The sequence below is a fragment of the Prunus mume genome, linkage group LG4 (assembly GCF_029339155.1).
Source record: "Prunus mume cultivar Tortuosa linkage group LG4, ASM2933915v1, whole genome shotgun sequence".
NCBI classification, from domain to species: Eukaryota; Viridiplantae; Streptophyta; class Magnoliopsida; order Rosales; family Rosaceae; genus Prunus; species Prunus mume.
Genome location: NC_142701.1, coordinates 7952767 through 7980693, shown reverse-complemented (window position 1 = coordinate 7980693; position 27927 = coordinate 7952767). Strand labels below are relative to the sequence as shown.

The window sequence follows — 27927 nt, the reverse complement described above, 5'->3', positions numbered from 1 at the left end:
GACACGTGGGCATCACGTGCCACCAGGTTGAAAAATCGAAAAAAGAAAAAAGAAAAAAAAAAATATAAATTGACTATGTAAACAAACAAGTGGCGGCCTGGCGGGATTCCTGCATACAAACGTTTCCTCCTCTGTCTTCCCCTCTCTCTCTCTCTCTTCACAGCTTTTAGCGGCGATCCGCTGCCTTCGCGAACTTCATCGACATTTTCTCTTTCTTGCCAAAATCCCAAAATCACCGAACGAACAAATTAAATTTATGAAAATTAAAAAACCTGAGCTTTGCTTTTAATTCTTTTTTTCCTTTTTTTTTTTTTCACGAGAAAGCGTTTGACACCAACACCAACACCAGCACCCAAAAAAACCACAAACTTGGTTTCGTCGTCATCGTTTTAGCATTCAATGCCGTTCTTTATCTTTTCCTTTCCTTTTTCCTCACTCTCTCTGCGTCTCTCATGTGACCGCCATTAAAGCTCGCTCTCGATAATGCCTACTCTGCATTTGGTCCTTTCTTCATTGCCTTCTCTGCTTCTGGCTCTGCGCACCACACAATGAGCTTCTGCTGCTGCTGCATTTGCAATTTCGTTTGATCCAAAAGCGAAAGAACGTGTTTTTGTCGTCGTCGTTGTTGTTGATGATGGAGAAGAAGAAGTATCCGATTGGACCAGAGCACTACACGCTGTATGAGGAGGTTGGCCAAGGCGTAAGCGCTTCCGTACATCGTGCGCTCTGTAAGCCCTTGGATGCGATCGTCGCCATCAAAATCCTCGATTTCGAACGCGACAATTGCGATCTGGTACTCTTGGAATTTGATTTTATGATGTTTTGATCTGTGTTCGAAATTTTCTTTGGTAATTTGATCGGTATAAATGCTAATAAGGCAATGGGCCCACCTTGTAAATGTAGTTGAGAATAATTTGAAATTCTGCTTATATCAGCTAGTTTCAGCTTCAACAATTGGTTTGGGGATTTGAATTATTCACCAGTTACTGAAGCCATCTAATTCTCAATTGGTACTTAGAGAAGCTAATGTGGCATGTAGTTTTGGAGAATACATACATTTAGTTTAGATTTTTTTTGGTAATTTCCCATGACCCCATTGGAAATTACGTTGGGTATTTGCTTAGATTATATATATGTGTGTGTGTGTGTGGTGATATTGTTTTTACATTTTTGTTGTATATGATTTCTTTCTACAGAACAACATTTCTCGTGAAGCGCAGACAATGATCCTGGTCGACCATCCTAATGTCCTCAAATCTCAATGTTCCTTTGTTAGTGATCATAATCTGTGGGTTGTCATGCCATTCATGTCTGGGGGTTCTTGTCTTCATATTTTGAAGGCAGCATACCCAGATGGTTTTGAGGAAGTTGTTATAGCCACCATATTACGTGAGATTTTGAAAGGTTTAGAGTATCTTCACCATCATGGCCACATTCATCGAGATGTCAAAGTAAGTATTTTATCGTTCAGCATCATTCAAATATATTTATGCTGCATCGCATGCCTAGTTGGACAATGTAGCAGTTGTTTCCTTGTTTTATTGTCTCGAACTTGTAATGTTTTTGATTGCATGGTAACTCTTTTAATTACACCATCATTAGACTGTCTTTTATACTGTATTTACAGAAAATCTTAAATCTTAAGGTTGCTCTCTTTGTTTTTTTTTTTCCAATTATATTTGTTGTTTATAACAACATTGTCATTTGAATTCTTCAAAGATTTATAAACTTTGCTTATAGTTTGTGCCTCCGTAAAAAGTTAAAATTCTGTCATTGAGAACTTGTTTATATACCGTTGATATACAGGACTATTGTATCGTCACAACTTACCTGAAGCAAAACAACAGTTCATCCATGATAGATTTGATACTGTGAATTGTCTGGTATATGATATAATTTGTTATCGTGTCCTATACTTTAATTTCTTTTGTGCAGCCTGCCCAACATTTGTTTTTCAATGTGAAAGATACAAAGTAAACTTTTGCTGCCCTTCTGCATATTAGCTCTCTGCAGTCATTAATATTGATTTACATTTATCTGGATTGGCACATATAGTATTTTCTACTGGTGACAACCATTGTTTCTTTTATTTCGTTTTGTTGCAATTGTAATACAGTTGGGCACATGTAGTTCCTTTTTCTTTTCTTTGTCTAATAAATGCTTCTGATAGGCTGGGAATATTCTCATTGATTCACACGGTGCAATCAAGCTCGGAGATTTTGGGGTTTCTGCTTGCCTTTTTGATTCAGGTGATAGGCAGCGCATGAGAAACACATTTGTGGGAACACCTTGCTGGTATGCTTATGTCTGCTACTCTATGAGTTTGTACATTCAAAAATTTCATTAGATTTCCTGTCTAGTACTTAACTGCTCAAGATACTGACATGCCATATAATTTTGGCTGGTCATCAAGGCCCTGGTGCACCTTAGCTGACTTCACCAGAGAAAGTATATACATATCAATTAAATCCACTTATAGCTTGGATTATTTTTAACAGTTAAGAAACTTAACTGGGAACGGTCATACAGCATAAGCTTCCCCAGTCTTATTTTTCTTAATACTTTGTGTTGTATAATCAACCGGTTTTGTATCTTTGTCTTGTAGGATGGCACCAGAGGTTATGGAGCAGTTACATGGTTATGATTTCAAGTCAGTCTTTTATTTTCTTAAACTTTTTGCTTGTTTTACATTCATTAAAATTTTTTTTATCAGGCAGCATAGAGTTAATGTTTGGTTGACATATTTGTGCAGGGCTGATATCTGGTCTTTTGGTATAACTGCACTGGAGCTTGCCCATGGCCATGCTCCTTTCTCAAAGTATCCTCCAATGAAGGTGCATGTCAATTGATACTGTATCCTTCTATGAACATCTTGGAGATCATTATGAGTTCATTGAACCTAATGCAAATCTGCTGTTGCTAGGTACTGCTCATGACATTGCAGAATGCACCTCCTGGCCTTGACTATGAAAGGGATAGGAAGTTTTCAAAGGTATTTCTCACGAATTTGTATTGGAGTTTCCTCTCAATATTATAGTTGTCACAAGAAATGGTTTTTTGTTTCCTTTTTCTTCAGTCTTTTAAGCAGATGATTGCTAGTTGCTTGGTAAAGGATCCTTCAAAACGGCCTTCTGCAAAGAAGTTGTTGAAGCATTCCTTCTTCAAACAAGCTCGGTCAAATGATTATATTGCACGAACACTTCTCGAGGGGCTGCCTGCTCTTGGTGATCGCATCAAGGAATTAAAGGTTTTTAATCATATGTGACTATTTGATACTTATTGATTTTTCATGCTATAGTGATGCACATTATGCACCTAAAGGTATGCCTTTATTGAATGACAGAGAAAGGAAGAGTATATGCTTGCACAAAAGAAAATGCCAGATGGGCAGAAGGAGGAACTATCACAGGCAGGAATCTTCTATCATTAATCATTATGATAATGCTTTGTTGAACAAAACTAATTCTGTGATTATTCTGTTTTCTTTTGCTTACTTTTGTTAAGACAGTACTCTTTAAGAAGATTACTTTAGATGACATATTAATTTTTTTTTTTACCGTGATTAAATTGCTTTGCAGTATATGTTTACAAGAAACAAAATTTTATTAAAGTGCTAAATTGGTTTGCAGTAAAAAAATTACATTAAATTGATCTCTAATTAGATTGTCATCATAGGTTAGATACTATTGTTTTATAAACAGAATTTTGGACAAATTAATGACAAGGCATTTGTCAATATTTTTTTATAGGAAATATCTGATATTTTGTACAGCATTGACTAAGAGTAGCTGCACTCATCAAATTTTTCGCTTAATATCCATCTCATGTAACACAGTGTACCACCATCACTGCCTTCATTAACTTGAGTTGAACCCTAAATGAAATCTCTTGTTCCTGTCTCTATGGAATGTTGAAATGAAACCATAAGATGCGTTATGGGCGACTCATAAAAATCAGTTGTTTCTTCTTTTAAAGTCTTTGATAATATACATAAGATGCATTATGAATGTTGTGTGTGTTTTTCTTTCTTTCTTTCGTTCTTCTTATTCTTGGTCTCCTCCTCTCTTTTTTTTATAAATATTGTCTTTCATAACACACATTAGATGCATTATGTATGCTGCTTGTGTGTGAACAGTTCACTAGCATTCTTCAAAGTTTGTGCAAAGAGGTCACTAGTGTTCTTCAAATTAGTCTTCTTATGATAACTTACAACTTTCAAAACAGTAATGGCTCCCCTTAGTTACAGATACACATCTGCTCCAGTGCATTGTCTATTCTTTAGCCTTCTACTTGTTTCCTTTCTTGGAATTTGGATTTCCATAACCATATGAGGTCATATTAACTTGGAGACTTACTGGGAAATTGTAGGTTGCATTTTTATACCATTGAAGTGAGAGTTTTTAGTTATGTTTGATGCTTATTTACTTTTATATGGGTTCCCACGAACCTACTATAGGCAATCTTGTATACTCAAAAGCTGTCTCAAGTTGGTCAACCAGTAACAGAATCGATGAGACTATTCTTCATCTTTAAAAAAAAAAAAAGTAAGAGCTTATTCATAATAGATGAGAATTGTATTTTGGGCATTAAGAGAATCTTATCGTAATTTGATGTCTGACAATGTGGATGTGGTAACTTCGGAAAAAGAAAATGTGGTCTGTTGTTCCATTGCCTCGTTAAGTAAAGTAAGTGTTCTCCTGCCAGTTCCAATGTAAAGGTGTGACTAAGTATGTGCTATTGCGGTCATCTTAGTATTACTATGAACTATTTTGAGCAATTAAGAATTCCTGGAACAATAGATGGCTGAATGCTTTCTAGGGGTTTCACTTAAGTGATGATGGTCTATGTTGCAGTGGATAAGTACACCATGGTAAAGGAAATGTGTGGCTGTTAAATAGGTTATTTTGAAGTTTGAACGGAGTTATGTTTATTACTCCTTTTCAGCAAACAACATTTCTACAGTATATATATATTTTTTTTATAGCAATAACTGCTACCTTTAATGATTGCTGTTTGCATTTTGTGACACATTTCTATTCTTATATAACTTTGACAGCTATTACTCGTAGAGACAAATCCACTTAGCTCCATTCATTTTTTTTCTTTCAATGTTTGGGGTTTTTTTCCCAAAACATGAGGCATTCAGTTTGCGTCTTGTTCAGATATAGAGGAAGTCAAACTAAAATTAGAAACAACTATAGAGTTGCCTGAAATAATTTGTTATTATTTTTTTTCACAAAAAATATAATGTTAATGTAATCTTTTGTTTTCAAAGAACCCACTGACAGGAAGTATGCTTTTCAAAAAAATGAGATGCGCAGCTAAGTTGACATTCAATTACCAAAATCAAAATTAAAACAGCAGCAAGACGGGATGACTAGTAATCTAGTTTTACTGTTTTCTTTGATTTTCAGTAGATGTCTATTGGTTTGTTTCCAGAATATTTTGAGATTTAGGTATGGGCTTTTAATTTTATTGTTGTGTTACATTTCAGTTACTGGTTTTGGGTGCCAGTTGATCTTACTTTTTGTTCCTTATGTTTCTTTTTGGCCTTTTACTCTATTAAATCCTGAGTGCTGTTATATTTTCGCTGTATATTGAGCTAATTTTACTGATTTGAACGTCCACAAGAATCACTGGTATTGGTAAAATCTTAAGATTCTTGCTTATTTATTTATCTTCTTAAAATTTATATTGCAGAATGAATATAAAAGAGGAATTAGTGGTTGGAACTTCAATCTTGACGATATGAAGGCTCAAGCTTCCCTGGTAAATGTGCATCTTGACCTTCATTTTTATTCATATGATTCCTCAAAATTCTAACAATGGTCCAAAATATGTTTTTCTTTCAGATCCAGGATGCTGATGAACCTGTACCTGATAACATTCCGATGGGGACTTCCAATTCTCTGTCTGCTCTTGATGCACAACAAAAGCAATCACAATGTCATAACTTAGATGCAGTTGCAGACACGGTATTTATTAGTTTGGTCGGACATTTATGGTAGTTTAATACTATTTTCGCATTTTATATGCATAACATGCATACATATCTGTAATAGTTGTTCTCTGTGGTTACTCATAAATTTTATGTGTTACAGGAAGACAATGATATGACTCGGAACCAACAAGCTACTCTTCCACTCATTGACACAACTTTATATGATGCCAAGTATGTCATCTGAGATGTCTCTATTATAATTTGTGTTGCAAATATATATCTCTATCTTTATGAATCTTGATTCCAAAAACAGGAAATAATATTTTTTTTAGTTTTAAATTTTTATAAATGTGTTGTAGTACCTATTAATCAGTACTGACTATTAATGTTGTATACACGTTTTATATACTAGAGTTAGAAGTGACAAATCCGATGATGATTCTAGCATTGCTAGTTCTAGCCATGAACCACATCTTTCACGAAATTCTTCACCTCGACATGATGATCGTACTGAAAACAATTTGGGTGAAAAGCCTAATGTTGATAAACTGGAAGCTACGGCTATGCATAAAAGGCAATGCTCATCAGGCAGCAGTGGTTTATCAGAAGTTACTGATCCACTTATTAAAGGAGAGAGGTATGTCATTTCATAACACTAGAATTTTTCCGATTGAAGCTATTAGCTTGTAATTTGTTATTATCATATCATACAGGACATGACCACGGAGAAAAATAAGTTGTCCATGCTCCAGACTTTCTTTTTCTGGTTCCCTGGTCAAATTGGGCCCACATGGTCCTTAAGTAAAGATTTGAAAATACAGAGTCTAAATGTAGCTTAACTTTTTGTTGAAGAATGTACAAAATACCACATCGGAAACTTGACAAAGTAGGTTGACTAATAACAGTGAGGCATTTTATAATGTAACACCACACCTGCTGGGAACAATTGGTAGTAGTAGGCCAATGGTCTGTCTCTCTGAAATCTTAACACGGGCTAGAGTGGGCTTATTTATTGACTGGGCCCAAATTATTGGATCTTGACCAAGTATATGGCATTCACGTGATCAGCTTGAATGACTGGGTTCGAATTGCTCGGTCTTTACTAAGTCCATGGTATTGACATCCTGGGCTCAATTTACTAAGCCCGAACTACCTTCTACCCTTAATTGAAAAGAAAAAGGAAAAATTAGATCAATAACCGATGTGGAATTGGTGATCCCACATGAGGATGCGTCTTGAAGAATGTAAAATTCCACATTCATACGTGCCATCTGTAAATTATAATTTGAAAGCTCGCAACTTGTATGTGCTCATACAAGAATAGTGCTAGTTTAACTACATACCTTTGTTTTCGTGTGTCAGTAGTTATGTATGATAGAATTTGATAGTTCTACTAAATTTAAGTGGGTAGTAACAAGGAATTCTGTTCACAAAAAACTCAAACTAATGGTGGAAGTACCAAAAAAACTCAAATGAACTAAAGAGATAAAAGACGCGTTTATGTTTCTGTCGTTTCTGTCAGTATTCCAAAATTCATAACCTATTAACGACGTGAATAAATTGTTGTAATTTCTTTTATGCTTATTAGAAGGATCTCTCCCTAAGAGAGGTCCAGAATCCAGATTCCTGTGAAGTGGTTTTTAGGTTTTGAGGAAAATCAAATTGTTAGCATGTAGATAGAATATCAGGATTTCTGATATCTGCTGTTCTAGTTATGTTTATTTTAGCATACAAATTAGAAAAACGAAAAGAAAGTGCTTACCAAGGATACCAAAAGAAAGTAACCCTTAACCAAAAAGTAAATGTGTACATGGAATCATACTTCATGTAGGAAGAATTTTACCTTTTAGATAAAACTATAAAATCTTCAATTGCATATATGATGAAAACCTTTTGTTAATAGCTATAGCTGTAATCGATAAAAACTGATATCTATTGTTTAACTAGCAGTAGTAAATCATTCTTCATGCTGTGTTTCTGCTTAGTGTTTCAGTTATGATTACTGCTGATGAACCTTACTTTTGAATTTTCTATTTACCATGTTTTTTCCCTTTTATTTTCTTCTTTTGCAAAAGTTAACTTAAATTAGTGGAATGTCCAGTGATAAATTTCCAAGTCAGCACCAAAGTAATTTGAAATGCAATGCAGCAGTAGTTCCACAACTAGCAGATGATACACTTGCTGAGGTTCCTCCTAAAGCATCTAAATCACCAGGCATGCTCTGATATTATAGCTGTCGTTGGATTCATTGTGTGGTTTCTCCTTGTTTTTGGAATTAATTCTTATCCTCTAATAAGATCCTTAGTTAAGTAATTGTTTAGCAACTGTTAGGTCAGATATGGATGAAGAAGATGCATGGTGGATGAGGTGCATCTTAGTTGTCTATATCTGATCTCATTGGGAGTAGAAAGCTAAAGTTTCTTGGGAAGAAGAGGGAGATAGCAATTCCAGAATGTTCCATAGGATGCTAAATGAGAGGAAGAAGCGGAATGTGATACATAAAGTGTGATTGGGGGACAAAGGGGTTGTTGAGGAGGGGAACCTAAATGAGCTCGGGGTGATAGTTGCTATTTACTTCTTTGAGGCAAAAGCTTTAGGAATGCTATATAAAGATTTTTTTTTTTATAAAAAAAAGGACTGACTTCTGTTTCAGGCAAAAGGCTTTAGGAATTTAAGTATTTTATTTAACGACAATTTGTATTATTGTTGTTGTATTATTATTATTAATTATTATAATTAACTATCATTTACATTAGACAAACATATGCATACATATACAGATAAGCTTTTTTCTTCCTGATCTCAGGTAATCTCTGCCTTCTTGATTAATGAAGTTATTCTTAATGCAGCAAATAATGATGAACTTGATGAGAAAGCAAAGGTGCCAGTTGTACAGCAGAAAGGACGTTTCAAAGTCACATCCGAGAATGTTGACTTAGAGAAGGTGTGTTTGATAATTCCAGCTTTACTGTTTGTCTTCATGTGAAGACTGGATAATTAACCTTTTCTTTTCAGGTGGCCCCGGCTCCTATACTGCAAAAGAGTCACAGCTTGCAGGTTCGTAGTTCTGAGGTTAGCACAATTGTGCCAAAATTCCTATTGAGCTTTTTGTCTATGATTTCGGTCATTTCCATTAGTAGATATAAGACGTGCCTTATCCTAAGCATCTAAGAGTAATAGCGGATCTTAACAGTATTAGTGTATCTAACAGAGACAGTTCGAATGCTCTCTCTCTTCTCTACTTCCAGAAAGAACACATTCTGCACCCCACACTCGCACAAAAATAAGATCATTCATATTGTTTTCGTAGTTCTGTCAGCCTCTTGTCTATGATTTCGATCATTTGCATTAGTAGATATAAGACATGCATTATCCTAAACATCTAATACTAATAGCGGATCTTAACAGTATTAGCAGATCTAACAGAGACAGTTCGAAAGCTCTCCCTCCTCTCTACCTCCCGAAAGAACACACACAGCGACCCACGCACTCACGCAAAAATAAGATCATTCATAGTGTTTTTGCTACTCAAGGGATCTGAACCTCTTTATCCATGAAAAAAAGGGTATCTGATCCTTTGAGAACGCCTGAATAATCCCTGGGGTTGTTGGTCTATTAGGTAATTAGGGGTGGCTCCAAGATGTGGGCATTATTCAAATTCAGGACTATCGGTCTTTCAATGCAAGTTTCTGGTCGTTCAAAAATCCCTGATGTAGAACAGTCCGTAGGTTTTAGAGTAAACACTTAAGCAGTAGAACAGAGAAGAAATATAAGAGATTGACGAGATGAAATATAGATTGAAAAGATGAAAGAAAAGGCAGAACAGTAGAACAAGCAGAATATCGGAGGTCGAGGAGACGAAATATGGATCGAAGGGACAAAAGAAAGGACTGAAATCAGAGAACCGAGAAGGAAGGACAGAAATCACATAGTTTTAAGAGAAGGTTTACTCAATATCCAAATCTGAATTTTAAAGAACTACACGGGGTTATTTATAGAAAACTAAAACCCAGACATAATAGGATAAAAATCCCCTGCTTAAACAGAAATCCTAACCCAAATAAAATAGGAAACTTAAAACTAGAAATCTGGAAATCTGGAAATCTGGAAAAGTAGAAATCCTACTAGAATTTGGAAAACTAGAGAATCTAGGAAACTAGTAAATTTAGGTCCTACGCATCCTGCATCAATCCCTTTGGGTTAAAATGGAAAGAAAAGGCTTTCTAAAAGTATCATTAGCGATAAATTGTTCTTATGCACTGTTTTGTTCACGAATGCTTGGTGTGCTCTAGATTACTCAGCTTTTTAGATATTGCTTTAATTTATCATCAATGTTAACCTTTGAAAGTTGAGGATTCTCAAATGGTTTGATGGAAAATGCTCCCAAAAACCTTTGTTTAAGAATAAATGGCAGAAGCTGTTTTAATATGGACCCCATTTCTCTCATGGTTTATTTTGCCAAGTATTATATATTACCATTCCACTTTAGATAAATAAATAAAATTCAAATGGTACCTTGGACTGCTTTTTTTTAATCATAGGTTTCATGAATTCATGAAGGTTTTTCTGAGTCTTATTTTCCTCTATGAGATAATACTAAATTTGTTTAAGAAAAAAGAAAAAGAAAAAGAACAACAAAATGGCTTTATTTATTAGGAACCTTGTATATTTCAAAACTGTTTACTACGGTTGTCATATGTCATTGGATTTCACCATTTCTTAGGACATAAATCTGCAATACCAGTTCAGTTTTGGAGTAGCATTGTTTTTTTGGACCTAACCAGTAATTCTTTAGATGTGAGGTGTAAACTCTTTAGATGTGAGGTGTAAACTTAGTTCTACAATGTTGATTGTAGGTGGCCTATATGCCTATCAAAACATCTTCGCTGATAAATTGTGGATTTATATCCTAAGGGCAGAAGATTATACTAGTACTTTTTACTGAATGTCTTGCTGTAATGTTGCTGGTTATGTAGGTGATTAGCATGAGTCCTGCAAGTCCTCTACCATCAGCTCTTCCATCACCCTTACCATCACCTCTAACATCACCTTCTGATGCTACCCCATCAGCTCTTTGTGGCTTTTCTCTTATCCCATTGTTAAACACTGTTTTGCAGACAAATATTATTCAAAGGGTATGTGTTAGCCACATAAGTTTGACTTATTTACATTATAAGTATTATAAATATTTATTCGACATTTTCTTCTCAACAGGAGAGTATTTTAAGTTTAATGAAGCGAGCTACTGCTGCTGATATCGCAGGTTCAAGCAATTATTGCCCTTTCATTTTAAACATATTTTAATTCAAATTCGATGATCCTAACTTACTGTTTTAAACCTTCACTCCAGCCAACCGTGCAGCTGATGGAGGATCCTCCCAGGCTACTAGTGTGACAGAGAAACCAATGGTATGTTAGAAAGGGGTTCATTTGTGTGCTATCCCATGCTAAAATTTTTGCAACTCCAAATTCTGATGCTCTTTTATCAACTCTCCCTCTGAAAATCTCACATTGTGTCAGATTCGTAGAATACAGAATTACACATATATAGTTATGTGGTATCTGTCAAGAGATTATCTCTTAGTAAAACAAAAAAGATAATGCTATAAAGTTTATTCACTTTTTAAAGATGAAATTACAATAAATCTGAATGTCATAAATGTGGAGAACTACTTTGAAGATAGCACATTGAAGTAAGGATTTACAATTTTTGTGGTCTCACTCAATAGAGTGCCATTTCTTTGTTATCATTGCCGGGGCTATTGGGTGAATAAACTTTGACCATAAGATTTGATGAGAGAAATGTTGATTTCTAAATATGATGCCATAATTATGGCTGAAGTTCACCCTCAGTAGGTTTTCTCATTCTTAGATACCACAGCTAGCTTAAAATCTTTGGCTTGGCATTTGCTTCATGCCTCCAAAATGTTGCTTGCTATGGGACTGGGAGACAGCGCTGTATTCTAAATTATTGACAGTAAGATAAAGATAGTAATTTTGGAGAGCTTTAGTGCCAAAAATAAACTTTTATGCTACTTCCTTCACGAAAATTAAGCTGGCACGCATGGTTGATACACCAATGTTATTGCAGTGTTTAAGTTCTGTACCGCTTAACTAAAGTATTGGGTTTTTGTTCTCTTTATTATTTTTACATGAAATGATTAATGGTATGCTGAACATGCCCATGCCACCAAACCTGATAACAATGGTTGTTTTCGGTTTAGGGTTATGGAGTAAATCCTTAATTTATTTTATTTTATTTTATATTCCTTTTCTATTTTAACAAGTACTCAATGCCTTTATGTCTATCTGAACCCTTTTATCCCTAGACTGAACATTTATGTTTGTTGAGGAGTTCAGTTTATCTATTGTCATCATGCCACTCAGATCGTAATTGGGTGGCATATCTATATTCAGTTTATCATATTGGTGCTGGTATATCAGATTGAGGCATTGTGATTATGAGAAGACTGCGATTGCCATCCCAAGTTATTGATGGAAGTGAAATTAGTTCGCTTCCCATGTTCACTTAGATAGGATCTTGTGCTTTTGATTTAGTTGATTTTAAGACTCCACTGGATCCTAGTCTTTTTTTGAGCTTACTTAGAAGATCTTAGGGGATTGGGAACATCTTGTGCAATTTCTTGTGGGAAGGTGTAAGGGAAGGAAAAGGGGATTGCTTGGCTAATTAGGAACTGGTGAGTAAAGCCAAAGAGGATGGGGGGATGGGTACCACTTAAGAATGAGGTGCTGCTTGCTAAATGGCTTTGGAAATTTCCTCTGGAAAGGGAAGCACTATGGCATAAGGTAATAAAAAGTAGATGAGTATAGCTGGGATTTTGGTTTTAGGAGAAATCGAGAGTGAATGATGAATGAAATGGAGTAGATGTGAAGTGTTGAGGCTGTTGAAGAAGGTGAGATTATTCCCATACATGGAGGATTCAAGAAGATGGTGCCTGGAGCCTTCTGGACAACTTTCTTGTAGATTCTACTTAAATAGGTTGACATATATACCAGGCAGTCCTCCTTTTCTTCCTTTTAGCATGATTTGGAAATTCAGTGTTCCACCCAAGGTAAAGATTTTGGCCTGGTTGGTGGTAGATAACATGCGATTTAATCCAAAGATGTAGGCTGGGATCTTTTTTATGCCCACATCGGTGCATCTTATGCAAGAGATCTGGGAAGAGTGTGGATCAGGTTTTCTTATATTGCTCTTTCAGGTGGAAGCTGTGGTGCTTTTTATTTAATGAGATTAATATTTATTGGGTAGTGCCAAAAGATTGTTTCTCTTTGTTGAGGGAGAAGTCAAGTGGTGGGGAAAAGGCTAAATTAGGGTTGTTTGGTTATGGCTATTAGTTGGGGTATTTGGTCAGAAAGGAACCAGCGGATCTTTGAAGATGTTAGGTGGATGGAAGTGGAGGAGGTGTAGGAAAAGGTCAAGTTCTGAACAGCGCTTTGGGCTTCTGTATTTACTGTTTTTAGGAACACAGCTCTATCCGATATTATTCTAGATTGGAAAGCTGCAGTGTCATGATCAACTTTGGGTCTTAAGCTAGATGTGTAGGTTGTTTGATTAATGTTCTTTTCTCTTCTACCCTTGGTGGATTAATTGTCCACTCACTGTACTGTACAGTCTTTTGAAATAAAATTTCATCTTTTTGTTTCCTAAGAAAGATCGTAGGTGATTTTGCTATATTACTTAAGTGGCCTGTCTGTGTTTGCTTGCAGCCTCAAGCAGCTCTTGAGAGGGAAGCCGAGTTACTTAATGAAATTATTGAGTTGTATAGGAGGTATAAATAGCCACTAACACATCCCAGGTGCAATTATTATGTTCTTTTTAAAATGGTAGTAATCTTAGATGTTTTGTCTTATGTAGGCTCATGTTTGCCCAAGATGAGCTCCAAAAGTTAAAAGTAGATACTGCTTAACACTCAGGTTATACGTTGGTCCAACATTTTGAAAATCCCATGTTTTCGTTATGGTTCTTGATTCTAACATACCAGTTTCAGGTGTGATTCCATTATCCAACCGGTGCTCGGACGATGTAGGTGAATTCTTCAAATGCAACAATACTGACAATTTGTAAGGGAAAAAAAGGACTGACACAAGATAAGGGGCTAATTTTACTTGTTAAGGTGATGAGAAACTTATTTTTATAGCTTTCCAACTAATCCAACTTCAGCAATGATGTTAGTTATGTTATCTTTTCATGCTCTGGTTGTAACTTGTAAATATAGATTTTCCTCTGTCTGGCATATTCTCTGCTCAAATTATATATATATATATATATATATATATATATATATATATATTATGTAGATTAATTCCTGCATCTTCGGCTAACTACTGTGGTGCTTTATCTTTCATAATATTGTTTTCCTTGAAATTCTGAGAGTGATGTTGCCAAATTCGTCTTTGCTTACTTGACTCTGAGCAGAAGTTATGATACCTAAATATAGAGGGAGCTTCAATTAAAGAATCCCTTTAATAACCTTATTTGAGACACTTTTGTAAAACCCATTCCACATAGTGTTCAATGATCTGAACCGTCTTTTAGGTATTCTGTCAAAGATGCCGACAAAAATCACTTGAATCAAAAACCATTAATCACACGATTAAAAAGTTCTCATTTTAGTGTTTTAATTTGGTCTATTTTGTTGGTCACAACTCAACTATTTGTCTTAAAATTTGTTTAATTTTTTGTTTTCATTCATAACTATCAGAAGCTATCTCACATGTGCATGTATAAATACTTTTTTTTTTTTAAAAAAAAACAAAAAAAAAAACAAGGACAATAGGTTTCAGATGGTTGATGTACTTGTATATGCATTTGCAAGACAATGTCAATAAAACATAGTAAGGCAATCTATATCTCATTTTTGTTTCTGTATAAACTCGAATCAGTGGGCTGCAATGAAGTTAATTATATGTCTTCTTATGAGAATGCTTTTACTTGAAAAGAAAAAAAATTGAGAGAGAGCGAGTAGGTAGATAGAATCAAGAATTCAAAATAGAACAAAAATTATTTTTGTGATAATTTGCTGTCATTTTTCTCTGTTCGGGCGTGGTGGCACGTGTTTGTTGCCCCCACAACCCCAAGCAACTTTAGTCTAAATCTGTGCTCGAGAGATAGCTATCCATATACTGATAAGGGATGTATGGATTCTCGAGAAGAGAGGAGCCGTGGTGGTCCCTCCCGGACTGCCTGGATCCCACGAGTGAATAGAAAGTTGGTTCTAGAAATAACTCCGATGAGAAGAAAAAAGAAGGCATTAAGAGACCATCCTGGCCCAACCCTAGACACTCTAAGATCCTTTTTCAAACTTGCTCCCATTTCAAGTCAAGAGATAGATAAATATTTAGTTTAGAGAGAGAGAAAGATAAATGCTTTCTTGTTTGTTAGAATTAAAAGAAGTTTAGAGTGAGCTTATCTATAAATTTTCTTGCCATTATGTGAGTAGGGATAATTTATTATACACAAAATTAATTGGTAATGAGTGAAGAGATCTGAGATTAAAGCGAAGTCTCTATTTCGCAGGGGGGACAAATACTCCCAGCATCACTATCCTAAAGAGACATCCCTCTAGTAGTATTGGCCATTTGTCCCAGTTATAGCCACATTTTATAAATCAGGCCACAAATATTTCGTAGTTGGTATAGGTTGTTGAAATTTGGGGCATTCAACTTTTTCTCAACGTGATCCACGTTCATGCTTTGCTAATACTCTCTAATCATGTTGTTTGCCGCATTAGGGAAAAGAGTGAGACACTGAGACCACTATATAAAGCATCAACACCTCAAATTAGGTCACCAATTAATATACTGCAACCAGTAAAAGACTACTAGAAACCCAATGGCTACAAATAAGGATAGTAAGGAAATGGAGTCAGGCTATGGGCAAGGCTCTGGCTCTGGTTTTGGATCACTCATTACTGCTGCAGTCTCCACTGTTGAATCGGCTGCCGGTTCGGTTGTGAGTACTGTTACTGGATCAGAATCTGGAGGTACCACGCAATCGGTGTCTGATTCGGGTTATGGTATTGGTTATGGATATGGGTTTAGCCAGGCTAGTGAAGTCTCCGGTATGGGTTCTGGTGTGTCAAATAGTACTGGTACAAAGTCCTCTACTTGAGCAATCAGCACTACTAGTACTAGACCCAAATAAATATAACATTATGTTATGCATGCTATGATATATTTGATATATAAGTATTAAGACTGCTGGCAAGAAATGTAGTTTGTTTGTGTTCAAGTCTTGTTGGTATCAAGTGTAGCTGTTGTTGATGATGTGAAAAAAGAAACAAAAAACAAAAATTGTAGCTGTTGTGGTACGTACTAAATAAAAGCTCACTATTAATACTATCGCTGTTGCCACATATATTGATAACAAATAGCCTAAACATAATATTCAATAACGTGCAATACTCTCTAGATATAGTTGATTTACGACAGCTGCACAGCCGATGACACAAAGTAAAGTTCACGTCTTTGATTAACAAGGTTATATTTTATCTCGATGTTACCCAAATGTGGAGGACGTTGTTAAACAAAAAAGTGAGTTTTATTCTCACTTAAGTGAATGATCTATATTTTGCTGAAAATATCATTTTAAAGTTGGTTATGTAATAAAACATGACCAGTTTTAACGAAAGGTTTTTCGAGAGATGAAAACATGGATCAAATTGATTTGTGGATCAAAAGATGAAGAATCACGCTAATCAATTTGAGAATAAGTACTAAATGAGGAATAGCAAAACAATCGAATGAGGTCACCACTACAATGCAACAAATACTAGACAAGAAACCAATCGAATGGCTACAAATTATTAAGGAAATGGGCACTATATTTTGATATCATTTACTTTTGTTACTTTGATATCTCCCACTATAAGAACGAAAAGGTCACATAAAGTCTATGGAATGGGAGGGATTTTTGGAGATTCGGGCATTATATATTTTTGTTTATTTAAACTTTTTAATTTTAAATTGATTTATCTTTTCCAATTTTTCTCATAAGATCAGGTGACTCAGCAAGTCAATCGAAGACGGTCTTTTGATTGTATTTTGCTACATCCCATTTTGATCACGTGCTCCTTTTGATAGTAAAAACTGTGTTATGCTATAAGTAAAATGAAATTGAGGACGTTCTTCATTCAGTATTAGTTTCATACAAGCCATAGTAGGCATTGATAAATCATGCAGTAGGGTAAGAGGCAGACATAGCAATGCCACAAAGTCCTTCTGCTTCATCAACATCTCTTTGCATTCTTATGTAGCCTTCTTCGCCCCATTCTGTGCCCCATGAATTCTTCACCAACCAAAACTTAGTCCCATCATCACCGACTCCGTAACCAACAGCAGTAACACCATGGTCCAGGCTCGTTCCACATGTTCCGGTAAAGACACCACTTGAATAGAATTGGAAGTCAGAACCACTTGCATCAATGGCAACAGAGACGGGTTGATTAGCAACAGCCTTGAGAAGGGCTTGTTCACTGTTTGTAGGCACGTCTTCATAGCCAGTTATCTTGGCTGCAATGCTGGCTTCTTTCTTGGTGTTGCATGTACCATCAACACCGCTGTAGGGGTAGTTAGCTTCCGTACTAAGCCCATGATTTTGTTGGATGAACTGAAACGCATCATCCATTAAACCACCCTCACAGCCTTGGTCTTCGCCATTGGTGTCACAATCAACAAGCTCTTGCTCAGACAAAGAGATGAGTTTACCTGTTGTAAGCTGAGTAATTCCTTCTGTTGCTGCCACCGCTGAAAAGGCCCAACAACATCCTATATTTTGCATGAATTTTGCATGATTGCAATTAGTAGCAGTTAGAATATATATAACAGTAAGAAAGTTTTAAAGGAGAATACATAATGTTTCTCTAGTGTAATAAGAATTGGCAAGAAGCTTAATTACCACATTGGCCTTGATCCTTGATGGGTGTCACGGCTCCTTTCTTTCTCCAGTCCATAGTAGTCGGCACTGATGCTGTTACATTTTCATATTTGAATGAAGTCGTCTTTGTGGAACACTCATGCCCCTTGAATCGATTTCATGACGCTTTGAACTCATCATTTGTAAGGTCTGCAAATTGATTGACACTTAGTTTGTATAGTTTGTTTGCATTATCATTGGAAGATTCTATATATGCCACATTTTCCTTGAATATGTTGAAACGTTTCTCCTTCTCCCTAATGTCGTTATATGTGCGCCCATAACGAGCCATCCATTGCTCGTGTCTTCCATACATGGATGCATCTTGGAGACTACGAGAAGTGGCTTCAGAAGACCATGCCCCCAACATGATGAGGATCAACGCCAAACAAACACATGCTTTGCCCTGCAGCCGGCTAATGAACTCCATGGTAGCAAGTTGGGATTTGGTAAAGAAGAGGAATTAATGAGCAGATACACAAAAAAAGTAGACTGCTCCGCAGTTTATATAGAGAATCGCCTTGTCTTCTGCGTGGCCCAAAAATTAATCCACACGCTATTCTTCGTGCCCCAAAAAATGTTCTGATATGGACCTGTATGATATATTAAAATCATATATGACTACTGGCATAGCTTACTATAAGTTATTAGCCATCCCATTGTCCTTATTAATTAATAAAATAAAAATTAAACATTGTCGTTTACCATAAAATAAAAAAGAAGGCATTGTAATGACTTGGTTGACCGTAAACTTGTTATTTCCAATAAATTTAACACTGATAAAAAAAAAAAATTTGGTTGAAAAATTTGGTTTTCTTGGCTTCGATAAAGCTATGCCATTTTTTTTGTGTTTTAATTTCAAGAACTTGCAAACATTGGAAAAGGTTATCCGTTTCATGTAAGTTGCTCTCTTATTTATTTTTTTCGGATTTGAAGTGTATTTTATTCTTGCGCGATTTGGTGAAGCCTGTGACCTCAAAAGTTGCGACCTGAATTTATAACAGTAGAGAGATGCATACAAAAATGATGCGGCCTGGCTTTATAATATGCAAACCTGATTTTTCTTTTGACTCAAATCAGGTATTTGATGACTTATTTTAGTTTTTCATTTTCAGTGGATGTTATAAAGAATTCGTAATATTTTTTTAGTGAATTATTTGGAGTTAAGATGAAGTTTGTATAGGTCTTGAGGTTCGTATTGGGTCTGCAATGGAACACGAGTCAAGCGGTCGTGTCCAAGTCGAGAGGTCCCAAATAGAAAAAGTGCACATAAAAACTTAAAACACTGAAAATGAAATGATCATCAAACGAGCCATTTAATTATATATTCTGAAGAAGAAGAAAAAATTTTGATTACTCTTGAATTGAATAGATGTGGAATTTTACTATTGTAAAATCGATGAGTTGGGAATGATGTGGAATTAACAAAATAAAAATTATCAGCTGTGTGAAATTGAGATGAATAGATGTGGGTTCATCGAATAATAGCTGATGTCCTCTAAAAATTTGGTCTCTTTAGTCTAGTGTCGTCGTTTGAGTAATTGACATCTATTTTTAGGCAAAAAAGTGAATACATTGTCAACTGGGACTGACTGATCTTTCTACAAACCTGTAGGAAATCAACTCCACCATCCATCTCTTCCACCATTTTCAACCAAACAATAAAAAAAGTTCCTGCATATTTGGCGGCACGAAGACTTACTCTTTTGCTCAAACATATATAAATAGATGCCTCTTCAATCCATTGGGACGCAGGCACCTCTCTCTCGTTCTTTGTTTGTTTGTCACTACCTTTTAATCAAGACATATATAGATATCAATTGATATCAAGATGTATTTTATCAGGCTCAACACACCCATTACTTATATCTTCCTCTCTTTCTTTTTCGTCTTCTTTTCTTCATCGTCTGCTTTTAACATCACTGAAGTTCTAAACAAGTACCCGGAGTTCAGCATCTTCAACGACTACCTGACCCGAACCCAAGTTTCCAGGCAGATCAATGAGTACCCAGTCGTGACGATTCTCGCGGTCAACAATGCCGCCATGTCCTCAGTAGTAGGAAAATCAATGGACCTCATCAACAAAGTGATGCGCATCCACGTATTTTTGGACTTCTATACCCTCAATAAGTTGAAGAGCTTGCCATCTTCGCAGCCTTCCCAAGTGACCACATTGCTTGAATCTCCTGACCAACAACGCTACTTGAACATCACAAATGTTGGCACCCTCTCAATTGTTTCGGGTGCTGGTTCTGAGAAAGTAGGTGTCCTTCGAGATATTTATCCTGACGACATTTATAAGACATCAATTGTGGAAGTTAGCAATGTAATTATGCCTTCAAGCTTATTAACTACTTCACCATCATCACCATCACCTTCTCCACCATCTTCAGTGCCTTCTTCACCCTCATCAGTGCCTTCTTCATCCACTTTCAACATCACCAAAATTCTATTCGACTATCCAGATTTCACCACATTCAATACCTACCTCACCGACACCCAAGTTTGTGACCAAATCAATGCAGGCTCCTCCGTCACGGTCCTTGCAGTTAACAATGCCGCCATGTCCTCTTTAGTAGGAAAATCAGCCGACATTAAGAAGAAGGTGCTAAGCCTCCATGTTATTACAGGCTACTATACCCTCAACAAATTCAGGAGCTTGCCAAATTCGCAAACAACCCAACTGAACACAATGCTCGAAGCTTCTTTCCAATCAGTAGGCTTTCAAGGCTTGTTGAACGTCACAAATGGAGACACTGTCTCGCTTGTTTCCACTTCCGGTTCTGAAAAAGCACAGCTAGTTAAAGATATTTACACTGATGATTTCAAAATATCAGTGGTGGAAATTAGCAATCTAATTGTTCCTTCAGACTCACCAACTTCACCGCCTTCATCTCCTTCTGCATCCCCTCCTTCTGCATCCACTTCATCGCCTCCTTCATCCACTCCTTCTTCATCATCTCCCTTTGACATCACCAAAGCTCTAACCGGAAGCCCTGATTTCAACCTCTTCAGCACCTACCTTACTCAAACCCAAGTAGCTAACCAGATCAATGAACGTAAAACCATGACAATCTTTGTTGTCAACAACGGTGCCATGACCTCTTTAGTAGACAAACCAATGGAGATTAAGAAAAAGGTTTTGAGTCTCCACGTTATCATGGACTACTATACCGTCCAAAAGTTCCACAACTTGCCGGTTTCGCAGCCCACTCGAATAAACACATTGCTTCAAGTTACTGACCAGCCAAGTGCCCAACAAGGCTTTGTGAACGTCACAAATGGGGACACCATCTCGATTGTTTCAGCCGCTGGTTCAGACCAAGCAGTTGTAGTTCGAGATATTGCTGCTGATGAAAGTTCTTACATATCAGTAGTGCAAATTAGTAATCTAATATTGCCTTCAAGCTTAACTGCACCAACCCCATCACCTTCTTCAAACCCAGGTAAGTTGCGATCTGCAGCGCCAGTCAAGGCTCCAACTAGCAGCATTGCAGCCGCACCAAAGGTAGGAGACACTTCATCTAGCAGCATTGCAGCCGCACCAGTATCCAATGCACCAATTACCTCAATTGCCAGCGGACCAATTGGAGCTGCCCTAGCTCCGCATGCTTCTGCAGTCTCTTCTATTGAATGTGCTTCTATTGTAACTACAATTTTGGTGTCGGCTTTTTCTCTGGCTTCCATGATCCTGATTTGAGTCATAAGAAAAATCAGGTTTGCATATTATAAAGCCAGGCTCCATCATTTTTGTATGCATCTCCACTATTATAAATTCAGGTCACAACTTTGAGTTCACAGAGTTTACCAAAACAAGCAAGACAAAAATACACCTCAAACCAAAGAAAAAAGAAAAGAAAAGAGAGCAACTTCAATGTGGAAGATGTCATGTCACGAGCTCCAGTCTTTCCTCCCCTATTGATAAAAAAAATAAAAATGGTGTAAGCGAGATGCTTTTTGCATTTGTAGCCAAGTTGAGTTTTGCATTTGGAAGAAATTTAATCATCAGCATTTCAATCTTTTGGGGGACCTTCCCGTCCTTTCCTTACTCATAATGATTCTGCAAGAAAACATGACATAATAAAAATTTCAAGATCGAACGAAGAAAAACCACAAAAAGAAAAAGAAAAAGAAAAGAGAGAGAGAGAGAGAGAGAGAGAGAGAGAGAAGGCCTCTGTTGAAATGTATGCATGTCACATGCCTCACCATATGTACCATCACAAACGAGCATTTCGTTTTACAAAATTCGATGAAGCGAAATTTCTAGAAATTGACACTCGTATACTGTTCAATTATTTTTGCAATTAATACATGCATCTTCTTGCTATATTCAATTACAATTAGGGAAGGATTTTCCTTTAGTTCAACAGCTTTTAATATCCTCATCGTTTTATCACTCAACTTTTATCTCATTGGAATTATCTTTTTCTAGCTACGTTTATTTGGGGAAAAAAAAATATTCTTTGGAATATTCGATCACGTGAAATGACAAGAAATTTGAAAAACTGTGCCAGAAGCCGTTTCGGTTAGCTTTCAATTTTTTTAAGTCTTACATTTGTGTTTTTTGTAACTTCACGTGAAACCAGTGAACAATTTGTCTGTAGTTAATCAAGCCTTGATCCACCATTGATTTTATCGACCAAGTTTTTTCTTATAAATACCTTTCTCCCCAACCTTCTTTCCAAATATTGTACATAGCTCATATGTTCATAGTTTCTTCCTTTGATCATGGTTACCAATTTAGAACTGGAGAATCTGATCTTATATTTTAGTGGGAGGAGGAAGAAGTGGAGAAAGAGGGGAAGGGAAAAACAAATGGGGAGAGGTAAACTTGAGAGGCTGTTACTTAGATTAAGAAACTTATCTTATTGTATAGAAATGAGTGGCATGGGAGAAATAGGAATTTGAGAGATGCTCGGGTAAGAGAAGGCACCTAAGAAGGCATTTCCATTGGAAAATCTAGCCGCCCTCTTTGGAGGGTTTTGCGGTGCAGTTTCTGCAGGCATCAAAGGTTTTGTGTTGGCCATTTTTGCAGAGGTGACCACAGGCTTGATGTCCCTACTACTGGTGGTGCCCTTCCTGCATGGAATTTACACAAGTTCAGATCTTCAGGAAGAATGGATGATACAAGAGTTGAATTCAAGTGAATGTCACAGGTCAAAGCAAACTAAATACACACAGAGTCTTAATTAGAAAGGGATTTCAATCTGAAACCAGCAAGTTGTCTCAAAATTAATGGTACTGCAGTCATGAATGTATTGTGGTAATCCTTGAAAGTACGTATATTCCTGTATATATTTGTATAAATATACACGCATGTATGGCCATATAACGAATTCAGCATAGTACCAGGCAGAATTTTAGATATGTTATGTATTCTAATTTCTAAGAATCAGAAATCTTGCCTAACTTGTTTCATGTGCCACATTATGCTGAACAAAAAATCATGAGCATCACTTCCGTTTTGATCCTTTATTTACCAATTCATTGGTTTACCAGAAAACAAATTGGCAGGTAAATAAAGGAAAATTTCTAGTATTTAGTTAATTTCTTAATGCAATTTCAGATTAAAAACTCTATCAGTCTACTATGTAAAAAATAAAAAAATAAAAAAAATTATTTTTACAATGAGTAGTTCAGATACTTGGAATTGACTCTGCAATAACAACTTAATTAACAAATATGTCTTACTTTTTTTTTTTCTTTTCACATGTTCTTAAAAATACATATGTATTTTGATCAATCTATCTTCAAACAGAAATTGAGGTAACTTACATAAAACGAACAAAAAAAATGACACATCAATCTGTGATAACATGTAAGCCGCTGATGTCCTCCAAAACAATGGTCTTGTTTCTGAGATAACATCTATTTTTAGGCATTAAGTACGAATACCAATACTAGGACTGAATCTTGTGACAAACTTAGAAATCAACTTCAACATCTAAAATCTATTTTAAGACATTAAGTGGGAGGAAGTGCGAAAACATTGTCAACTGGGACTGACTCTTCCTACAAACTTAGAAATCAATTTTCCCATCCATCTTTCTGCATCATTTTCAACCAATGAAAACATGCTCCTGCAAATCTGGCAGGATGAAGACTTGCTCTTCCTCAAACACATATAAATAGATGCCTTTTGAATCCACTCCGACACAGACACCTCTCTCATTCCTTGCCTGATCTTTTGCTTCTCTGTGAAATCAAGATGCATCTTACCAGGCTCAACGCGCCCATTACTTATTTCTTGCTCTCTTTCTTTTTCGTTTTCTTTTCTTCATCGACTGCTTACAACATCACTGAAGTTCTAAACAAGTATCCTGATTTCAGCATCTTCAATGACTACCTCACCAGAACCAAAGTTTCTAACCAGATCAATGAACACAGAATTATGACGGTCCTCGTGGTAAAAAATGCGTCCATGTCATCTTTAGTAGGAAAATCAATAGACGTGATCAACAAGGTGATGCGCATCCACGTATTTCTGGACTACTATACCCTCAATAAGTTCAAAAGCTTGCCTACTTCACAGCCTGCCCAACTGACCACACTGTTTGAATCTCCTGACCAACACCGCTACCTGAACGTCACAAATGGGGCCACCGTCTCAATTGTTTCCGCTGCTGGTTCAGAGAAAGTAGAGGTAGTTCGAGATATTTCTCCTGACGACATTTATAAGACATCAATTGTGGAAGTTAGCAATGTAATTCTACCTTCAACCTTAAGTACTTCACCAAGATCATCTTCTCCATCATCACCATCTCTGACAGTAGCGTCATCACCTTCTCCAACAGTAGCTTCATCACCTTCTTCATCAACCTTCAACATCACAAAATTTTTAAACAACTATCCAGAATTCAACCAATTCAATACCTACCTAACTGAAACCCAAGTTTGTGATCAGATCAATGCACGCTCAACTGTCACGGTCCTTGTGGTCAACAACACCGCTATGTCTTCTTTAGTAGGAAAATCAACCGAGATTAAGAAAAAGGTGCTAAGCCTCCACGTTGTTATGGATTACTATACCTCCCAAAGTTTCCACAACCTGCCTAGTTCGCAGACTACCCAACTGACCACACTGCTCCAATCTTCTTTCCAATCAATTGGCTTTCAAGGTTTGTTGAATGCCACACATGGGGACACGGTCTCGATTCTTTCAGCTGTTGGTTCTGACAAAGTAGAGGTAGTTAAAGATATATTTACTGAGGATTCAAAAATATCAGTGGTGCAAATTAGCAATCTAATTGTTCCTTCAGACTCAACTTCATCACCTTCAACACCTTCTCCATCACCTTCTCCATCCCCGTCTTCTTCATCATCTGCTTTCAATATCACCCAAATTTTAAACAAGTACCCAGAATTCAGCATATTCAACGACTACCTGACACGAACTCAAGTTTCTAACCAGATCAATGAACGTAGAACCCTCACGATCCTCGTGGCCAACAACGAAGCCATGTCCTCTTTAGTAGGACAACCAATGGACGTGATTAGAAAGGTGTTGAGCCTCCAGGTTGTCCTGGACTACTATAACGTCCAAAAGTTCCACAACTTGCCTGTTTCGAAGCCCACTCGAATAATCACACTGCTCGAAGCTGCTGACAAACCAAGTGGCCAACAAGGCTTTGTGAACATCACAAACGGGGACACTATCTCGATTGTTTCAGGTGCTGGTTCTGACCAAGCACTAGTCATTCGAGATGTTGTTGCTGATGAGCTTTTTACTATATCAGTGGTGCAAATTAACAAGGTAATAGTGCCTTCAGGCTTAACTTCACCACCTTCATCACCCTCTTTATCACCTTCTCCATCACCTTCTTCGTCAACTTTCAACATCACAAAAATTCTAAACGATTATCCAGAATTCAGCCAATTCAATACCTACCTGACCGACACCCAAGTTTGTGACCAGATCAATGCACGTACAACTGTCACGGTCCTTGTTGTCAACAATGCCGCCATGTCTTCCTTAGTAGGAAAATCAACTGAGATTCAGAAAAGGGTACTAAGCCTCCATGTTATTACGGATTACTATACCTCTCAAAGTTTCCACAACTTTCCTACTTTGAAGACCACCCAATTGACCACACTGCTCCAAGCTTCTTTTCAATCAAATGGGTTTCAAGGTTTGTTGAATGCCACAAGTGGGGATGCGGTCTCGATTGTTTCCGCTGCTGGTTCTGACAAAGTAGAAATAGTCAAAGATATATTTACTGAGAATTTGAAAATATCAGTAGTGCAAATTAACAACCTAATTGTTCCTTCAGACTCAACTTCACCTTCTTCATCACCTTCTCCATCAGAGTCCTCTCCTTCAGTACCTTCTTCATCAGCTCCTTCTTCATCTGCTGCTTTTGACATCACCAAAATTCTAAGCAGCAACTCAGATTTCAACCTCTTCAACAACTACCTGACTCAAACCCAAGTTGCTAACCAGATCAATGAACACAAAACCATGACACTCTTCGTGGTCAACAATGGCGCCATGACCTCAATAGTAGACAAACCAATGGAGATTAAGAAAAAGATCTTAAGCCTCCATGTTATCATGGACTATTATACTGTCCAAAAGTTCCATAACTTGCCTGTTTCGCAGCCCACTCGAATAAACACACTGCTCCAAGTTACTGACAAACCAAGTGGCCAACAAGGCTTCGTGAACATTACAAATGGTGACACAATCTCAATTGTTTCAGCTGCTGGTTCTGACCAAGCAGTGGTTGTTCAAGATGTTGCTGATAAAACTAATACCATATCAGTGGTGCAAATTAGCAATCTAATACTGCCTTCAGGCTTAATTGCACCGACTTCATCACCTTCTCCATCAACTTCCTCAAACCCAGTTAAGTCACGAGCTGCTGCACCAGTCCAGGCTCCATCTAGCAGCATTGCATCCGCACCAAACCTGAGCAGCGCACCATTGCCAAATGCACCAAACATGGGCAGAGCACCATTGCCAAATGCACCAAACATGGGCAGCACACCATTGACAAACGCACCAAACCAGGCCAGTGCACCATGGCCAAACGCACAAAACATGGGCAGCGCACCATTGTCAAACACACCAACCATGGGCGTCGCACCATTGTCGAATGCACCAATATCCGACCCACCAATGAGTGTGGCTCTTTCACCTGAGTCACCATTGTCGAATGCATTTGCTGCAGGTCCACAGTCATCTGGGACTCCTGCAAGGTTTTCTATTAATTGTGCTTCTGTGCTAACCATAATTTTGGTGTCCACTTTGCCTCTAATTTCCGTGATACAGATTTGAGTTAGAAGAAACATCAGGTTCATGACTATAGAATAAGGAAGAAGAGTCACATGGTAAAGTAGGTGATTTGATTTATTTTTTTCTTGGTGTATGCAGCTTTCAGTTGTATTGTATTAATTAGTTTCTAGGGATGCAGTTAGTGTTTTTCAGTTCATGTACTCACTTTGGCTCTGTTTTGCAAGAACCAGACAACTTTAGCAATAAAATTTCCTCATTGCCTTTCATTGTCTTTCCCCTTTCTCTCTTCCTCTCCAAGGTTTTCAAATGGTATCAGAATCCAGAGCCATTGTTGACACACATGATCTCAAAGTTCCCATAGGTCAAGCATTAGATCAATCTAAGATCAATTTTCTACTAGTCATTTGATTAATTGAAATCAAATTTTGAAATTGATACTAAAATATTTTTATTTAGGGATTTAGGAATTACCTCTTATGGCTTGGTCTGTCTAATGTCTCACCAGAAGCCGCTGCTCTGCTCAGCCACACCACAAAGCTTCATATTCTGGTAAGAGGACTTTTGTCTGCTCAGCCAAACCACAAAGCTTCATATTCATATTCTGGTAAGATGAGTGGTATAATGGAAAAGAATGCGATGAAGCTATGAATGATTGTACATTACAGGAAGAAACATTATCAGATCTTATAGTTCAAAGTTCAGCAGATGATCAGCAGGATGATACTGGCAAGATAATTAACGAAGCGTATGGATGCAGTCAAGTAGTAGGAGAGGATTAAAAAATTAAAATTTCAGTACCAAGTTATATAGAAGTAA

The 27927-nt window shown here is 36.9% G+C and overlaps 4 protein-coding genes and 1 long non-coding RNA gene across 7 annotated transcripts; 3 read left to right on the top strand and 2 right to left on the bottom strand.

The window, feature by feature from the left end:
* Positions 1-117: 117 nt before the first annotated feature.
* On the top strand, positions 118-14198 carry LOC103328243 (Protein kinase superfamily protein). Of its 3 annotated transcripts, none has more exons than XM_008230644.3 (21): positions 118-793; positions 1197-1451; positions 2171-2295; positions 2606-2650; positions 2753-2834; positions 2924-2992; positions 3077-3247; positions 3344-3409; positions 5701-5769; positions 5853-5975; positions 6102-6172; positions 6354-6578; positions 8043-8155; positions 8791-8885; positions 8957-9013; positions 10918-11076; positions 11156-11204; positions 11292-11350; positions 13670-13731; positions 13818-13876; positions 13951-14198. In XM_008230644.3, the coding sequence occupies exons 1-20, from the start codon at positions 632-634 to the stop codon at positions 13867-13869; spliced, it is 2109 nt and encodes a 702-aa protein (XP_008228866.2). In that variant the 5' UTR covers positions 118-631; the 3' UTR covers positions 13870-13876; positions 13951-14198. The 3 variants fall into 3 exon arrangements, with proteins under 3 accessions (XP_008228866.2, XP_016649077.2, XP_088907395.1); XM_016793591.2 differs by having other exon boundaries at positions 482-793; positions 8957-8998; positions 13951-14151; XM_089051269.1 differs by lacking the exon at positions 13670-13731 and having other exon boundaries at positions 482-793; positions 13951-14151.
* Positions 14199-17135: 2937 nt separating this feature from the next.
* LOC103328246 (senescence-specific cysteine protease SAG39-like) lies at positions 17136-18306 on the bottom strand. The gene is made up of 2 exons (XM_089050425.1): positions 17859-18306; positions 17136-17728 (listed from the first exon to the last, which is right to left on the bottom strand). The coding sequence occupies exons 1-2, from the start codon at positions 17911-17913 to the stop codon at positions 17136-17138; spliced, it is 648 nt and encodes a 215-aa protein (XP_088906551.1). The 5' UTR covers positions 17914-18306.
* Positions 18307-19707: 1401 nt separating this feature from the next.
* Positions 19708-21576, top strand: LOC103328282 (uncharacterized). Its single transcript, XM_008230675.3, has one exon. The coding sequence runs from the start codon at positions 19708-19710 to the stop codon at positions 21574-21576; it is 1869 nt and encodes a 622-aa protein (XP_008228897.2).
* A 1122-nt stretch (positions 21577-22698) lies between these two features.
* Positions 22699-27900, bottom strand: LOC148917830 (uncharacterized). Its single transcript, XR_016126326.1, has 2 exons — positions 27583-27900; positions 22699-22955 (listed from the first exon to the last, which is right to left on the bottom strand). It is a non-coding gene; the product is annotated as an uncharacterized LOC148917830 (long non-coding RNA).
* Positions 23918-27153, top strand: LOC103328245 (uncharacterized). The gene has a single exon (XM_008230645.3). The coding sequence runs from the start codon at positions 24085-24087 to the stop codon at positions 27151-27153; it is 3069 nt and encodes a 1022-aa protein (XP_008228867.2). The 5' UTR covers positions 23918-24084.
* Positions 27901-27927: the final 27 nt, after the last annotated feature.

What these genes read in the sequence shown, in the direction of transcription:
- LOC103328243 (XM_008230644.3), top strand. Translation starts at nt 632, where the DNA reads ATGATGGAGAAGAAGAAGTATCCGATTGGACCAGAGCACTACACGCTG. An exon ending in ACAACTTTATATGATGCCAA is followed by an intron (nt 6,173 to 6,353) that starts GTATGTCATCTG and finishes TTTATATACTAG; the next exon opens with AGTTAGAAGTGACAAATCCG. An exon ending in GTGTGACAGAGAAACCAATG is followed by an intron (nt 11,351 to 13,669) that starts GTATGTTAGAAA and finishes GTTTGCTTGCAG; the next exon opens with CCTCAAGCAGCTCTTGAGAG.
- LOC103328246 (XM_089050425.1), bottom strand. Translation starts at nt 17,913, where the DNA reads ATGGACTGGAGAAAGAAAGGAGCCGTGACACCCATCAAGGATCAAGGC. An exon ending in CAAGGATCAAGGCCAATGTG is followed by an intron (nt 17,729 to 17,858) that starts GTAATTAAGCTT and finishes TGCAAAATATAG; the next exon opens with GATGTTGTTGGGCCTTTTCA.
- LOC103328282 (XM_008230675.3), top strand. Translation starts at nt 19,708, where the DNA reads ATGTATTTTATCAGGCTCAACACACCCATTACTTATATCTTCCTCTCT.
- LOC103328245 (XM_008230645.3), top strand. Translation starts at nt 24,085, where the DNA reads ATGCATCTTACCAGGCTCAACGCGCCCATTACTTATTTCTTGCTCTCT.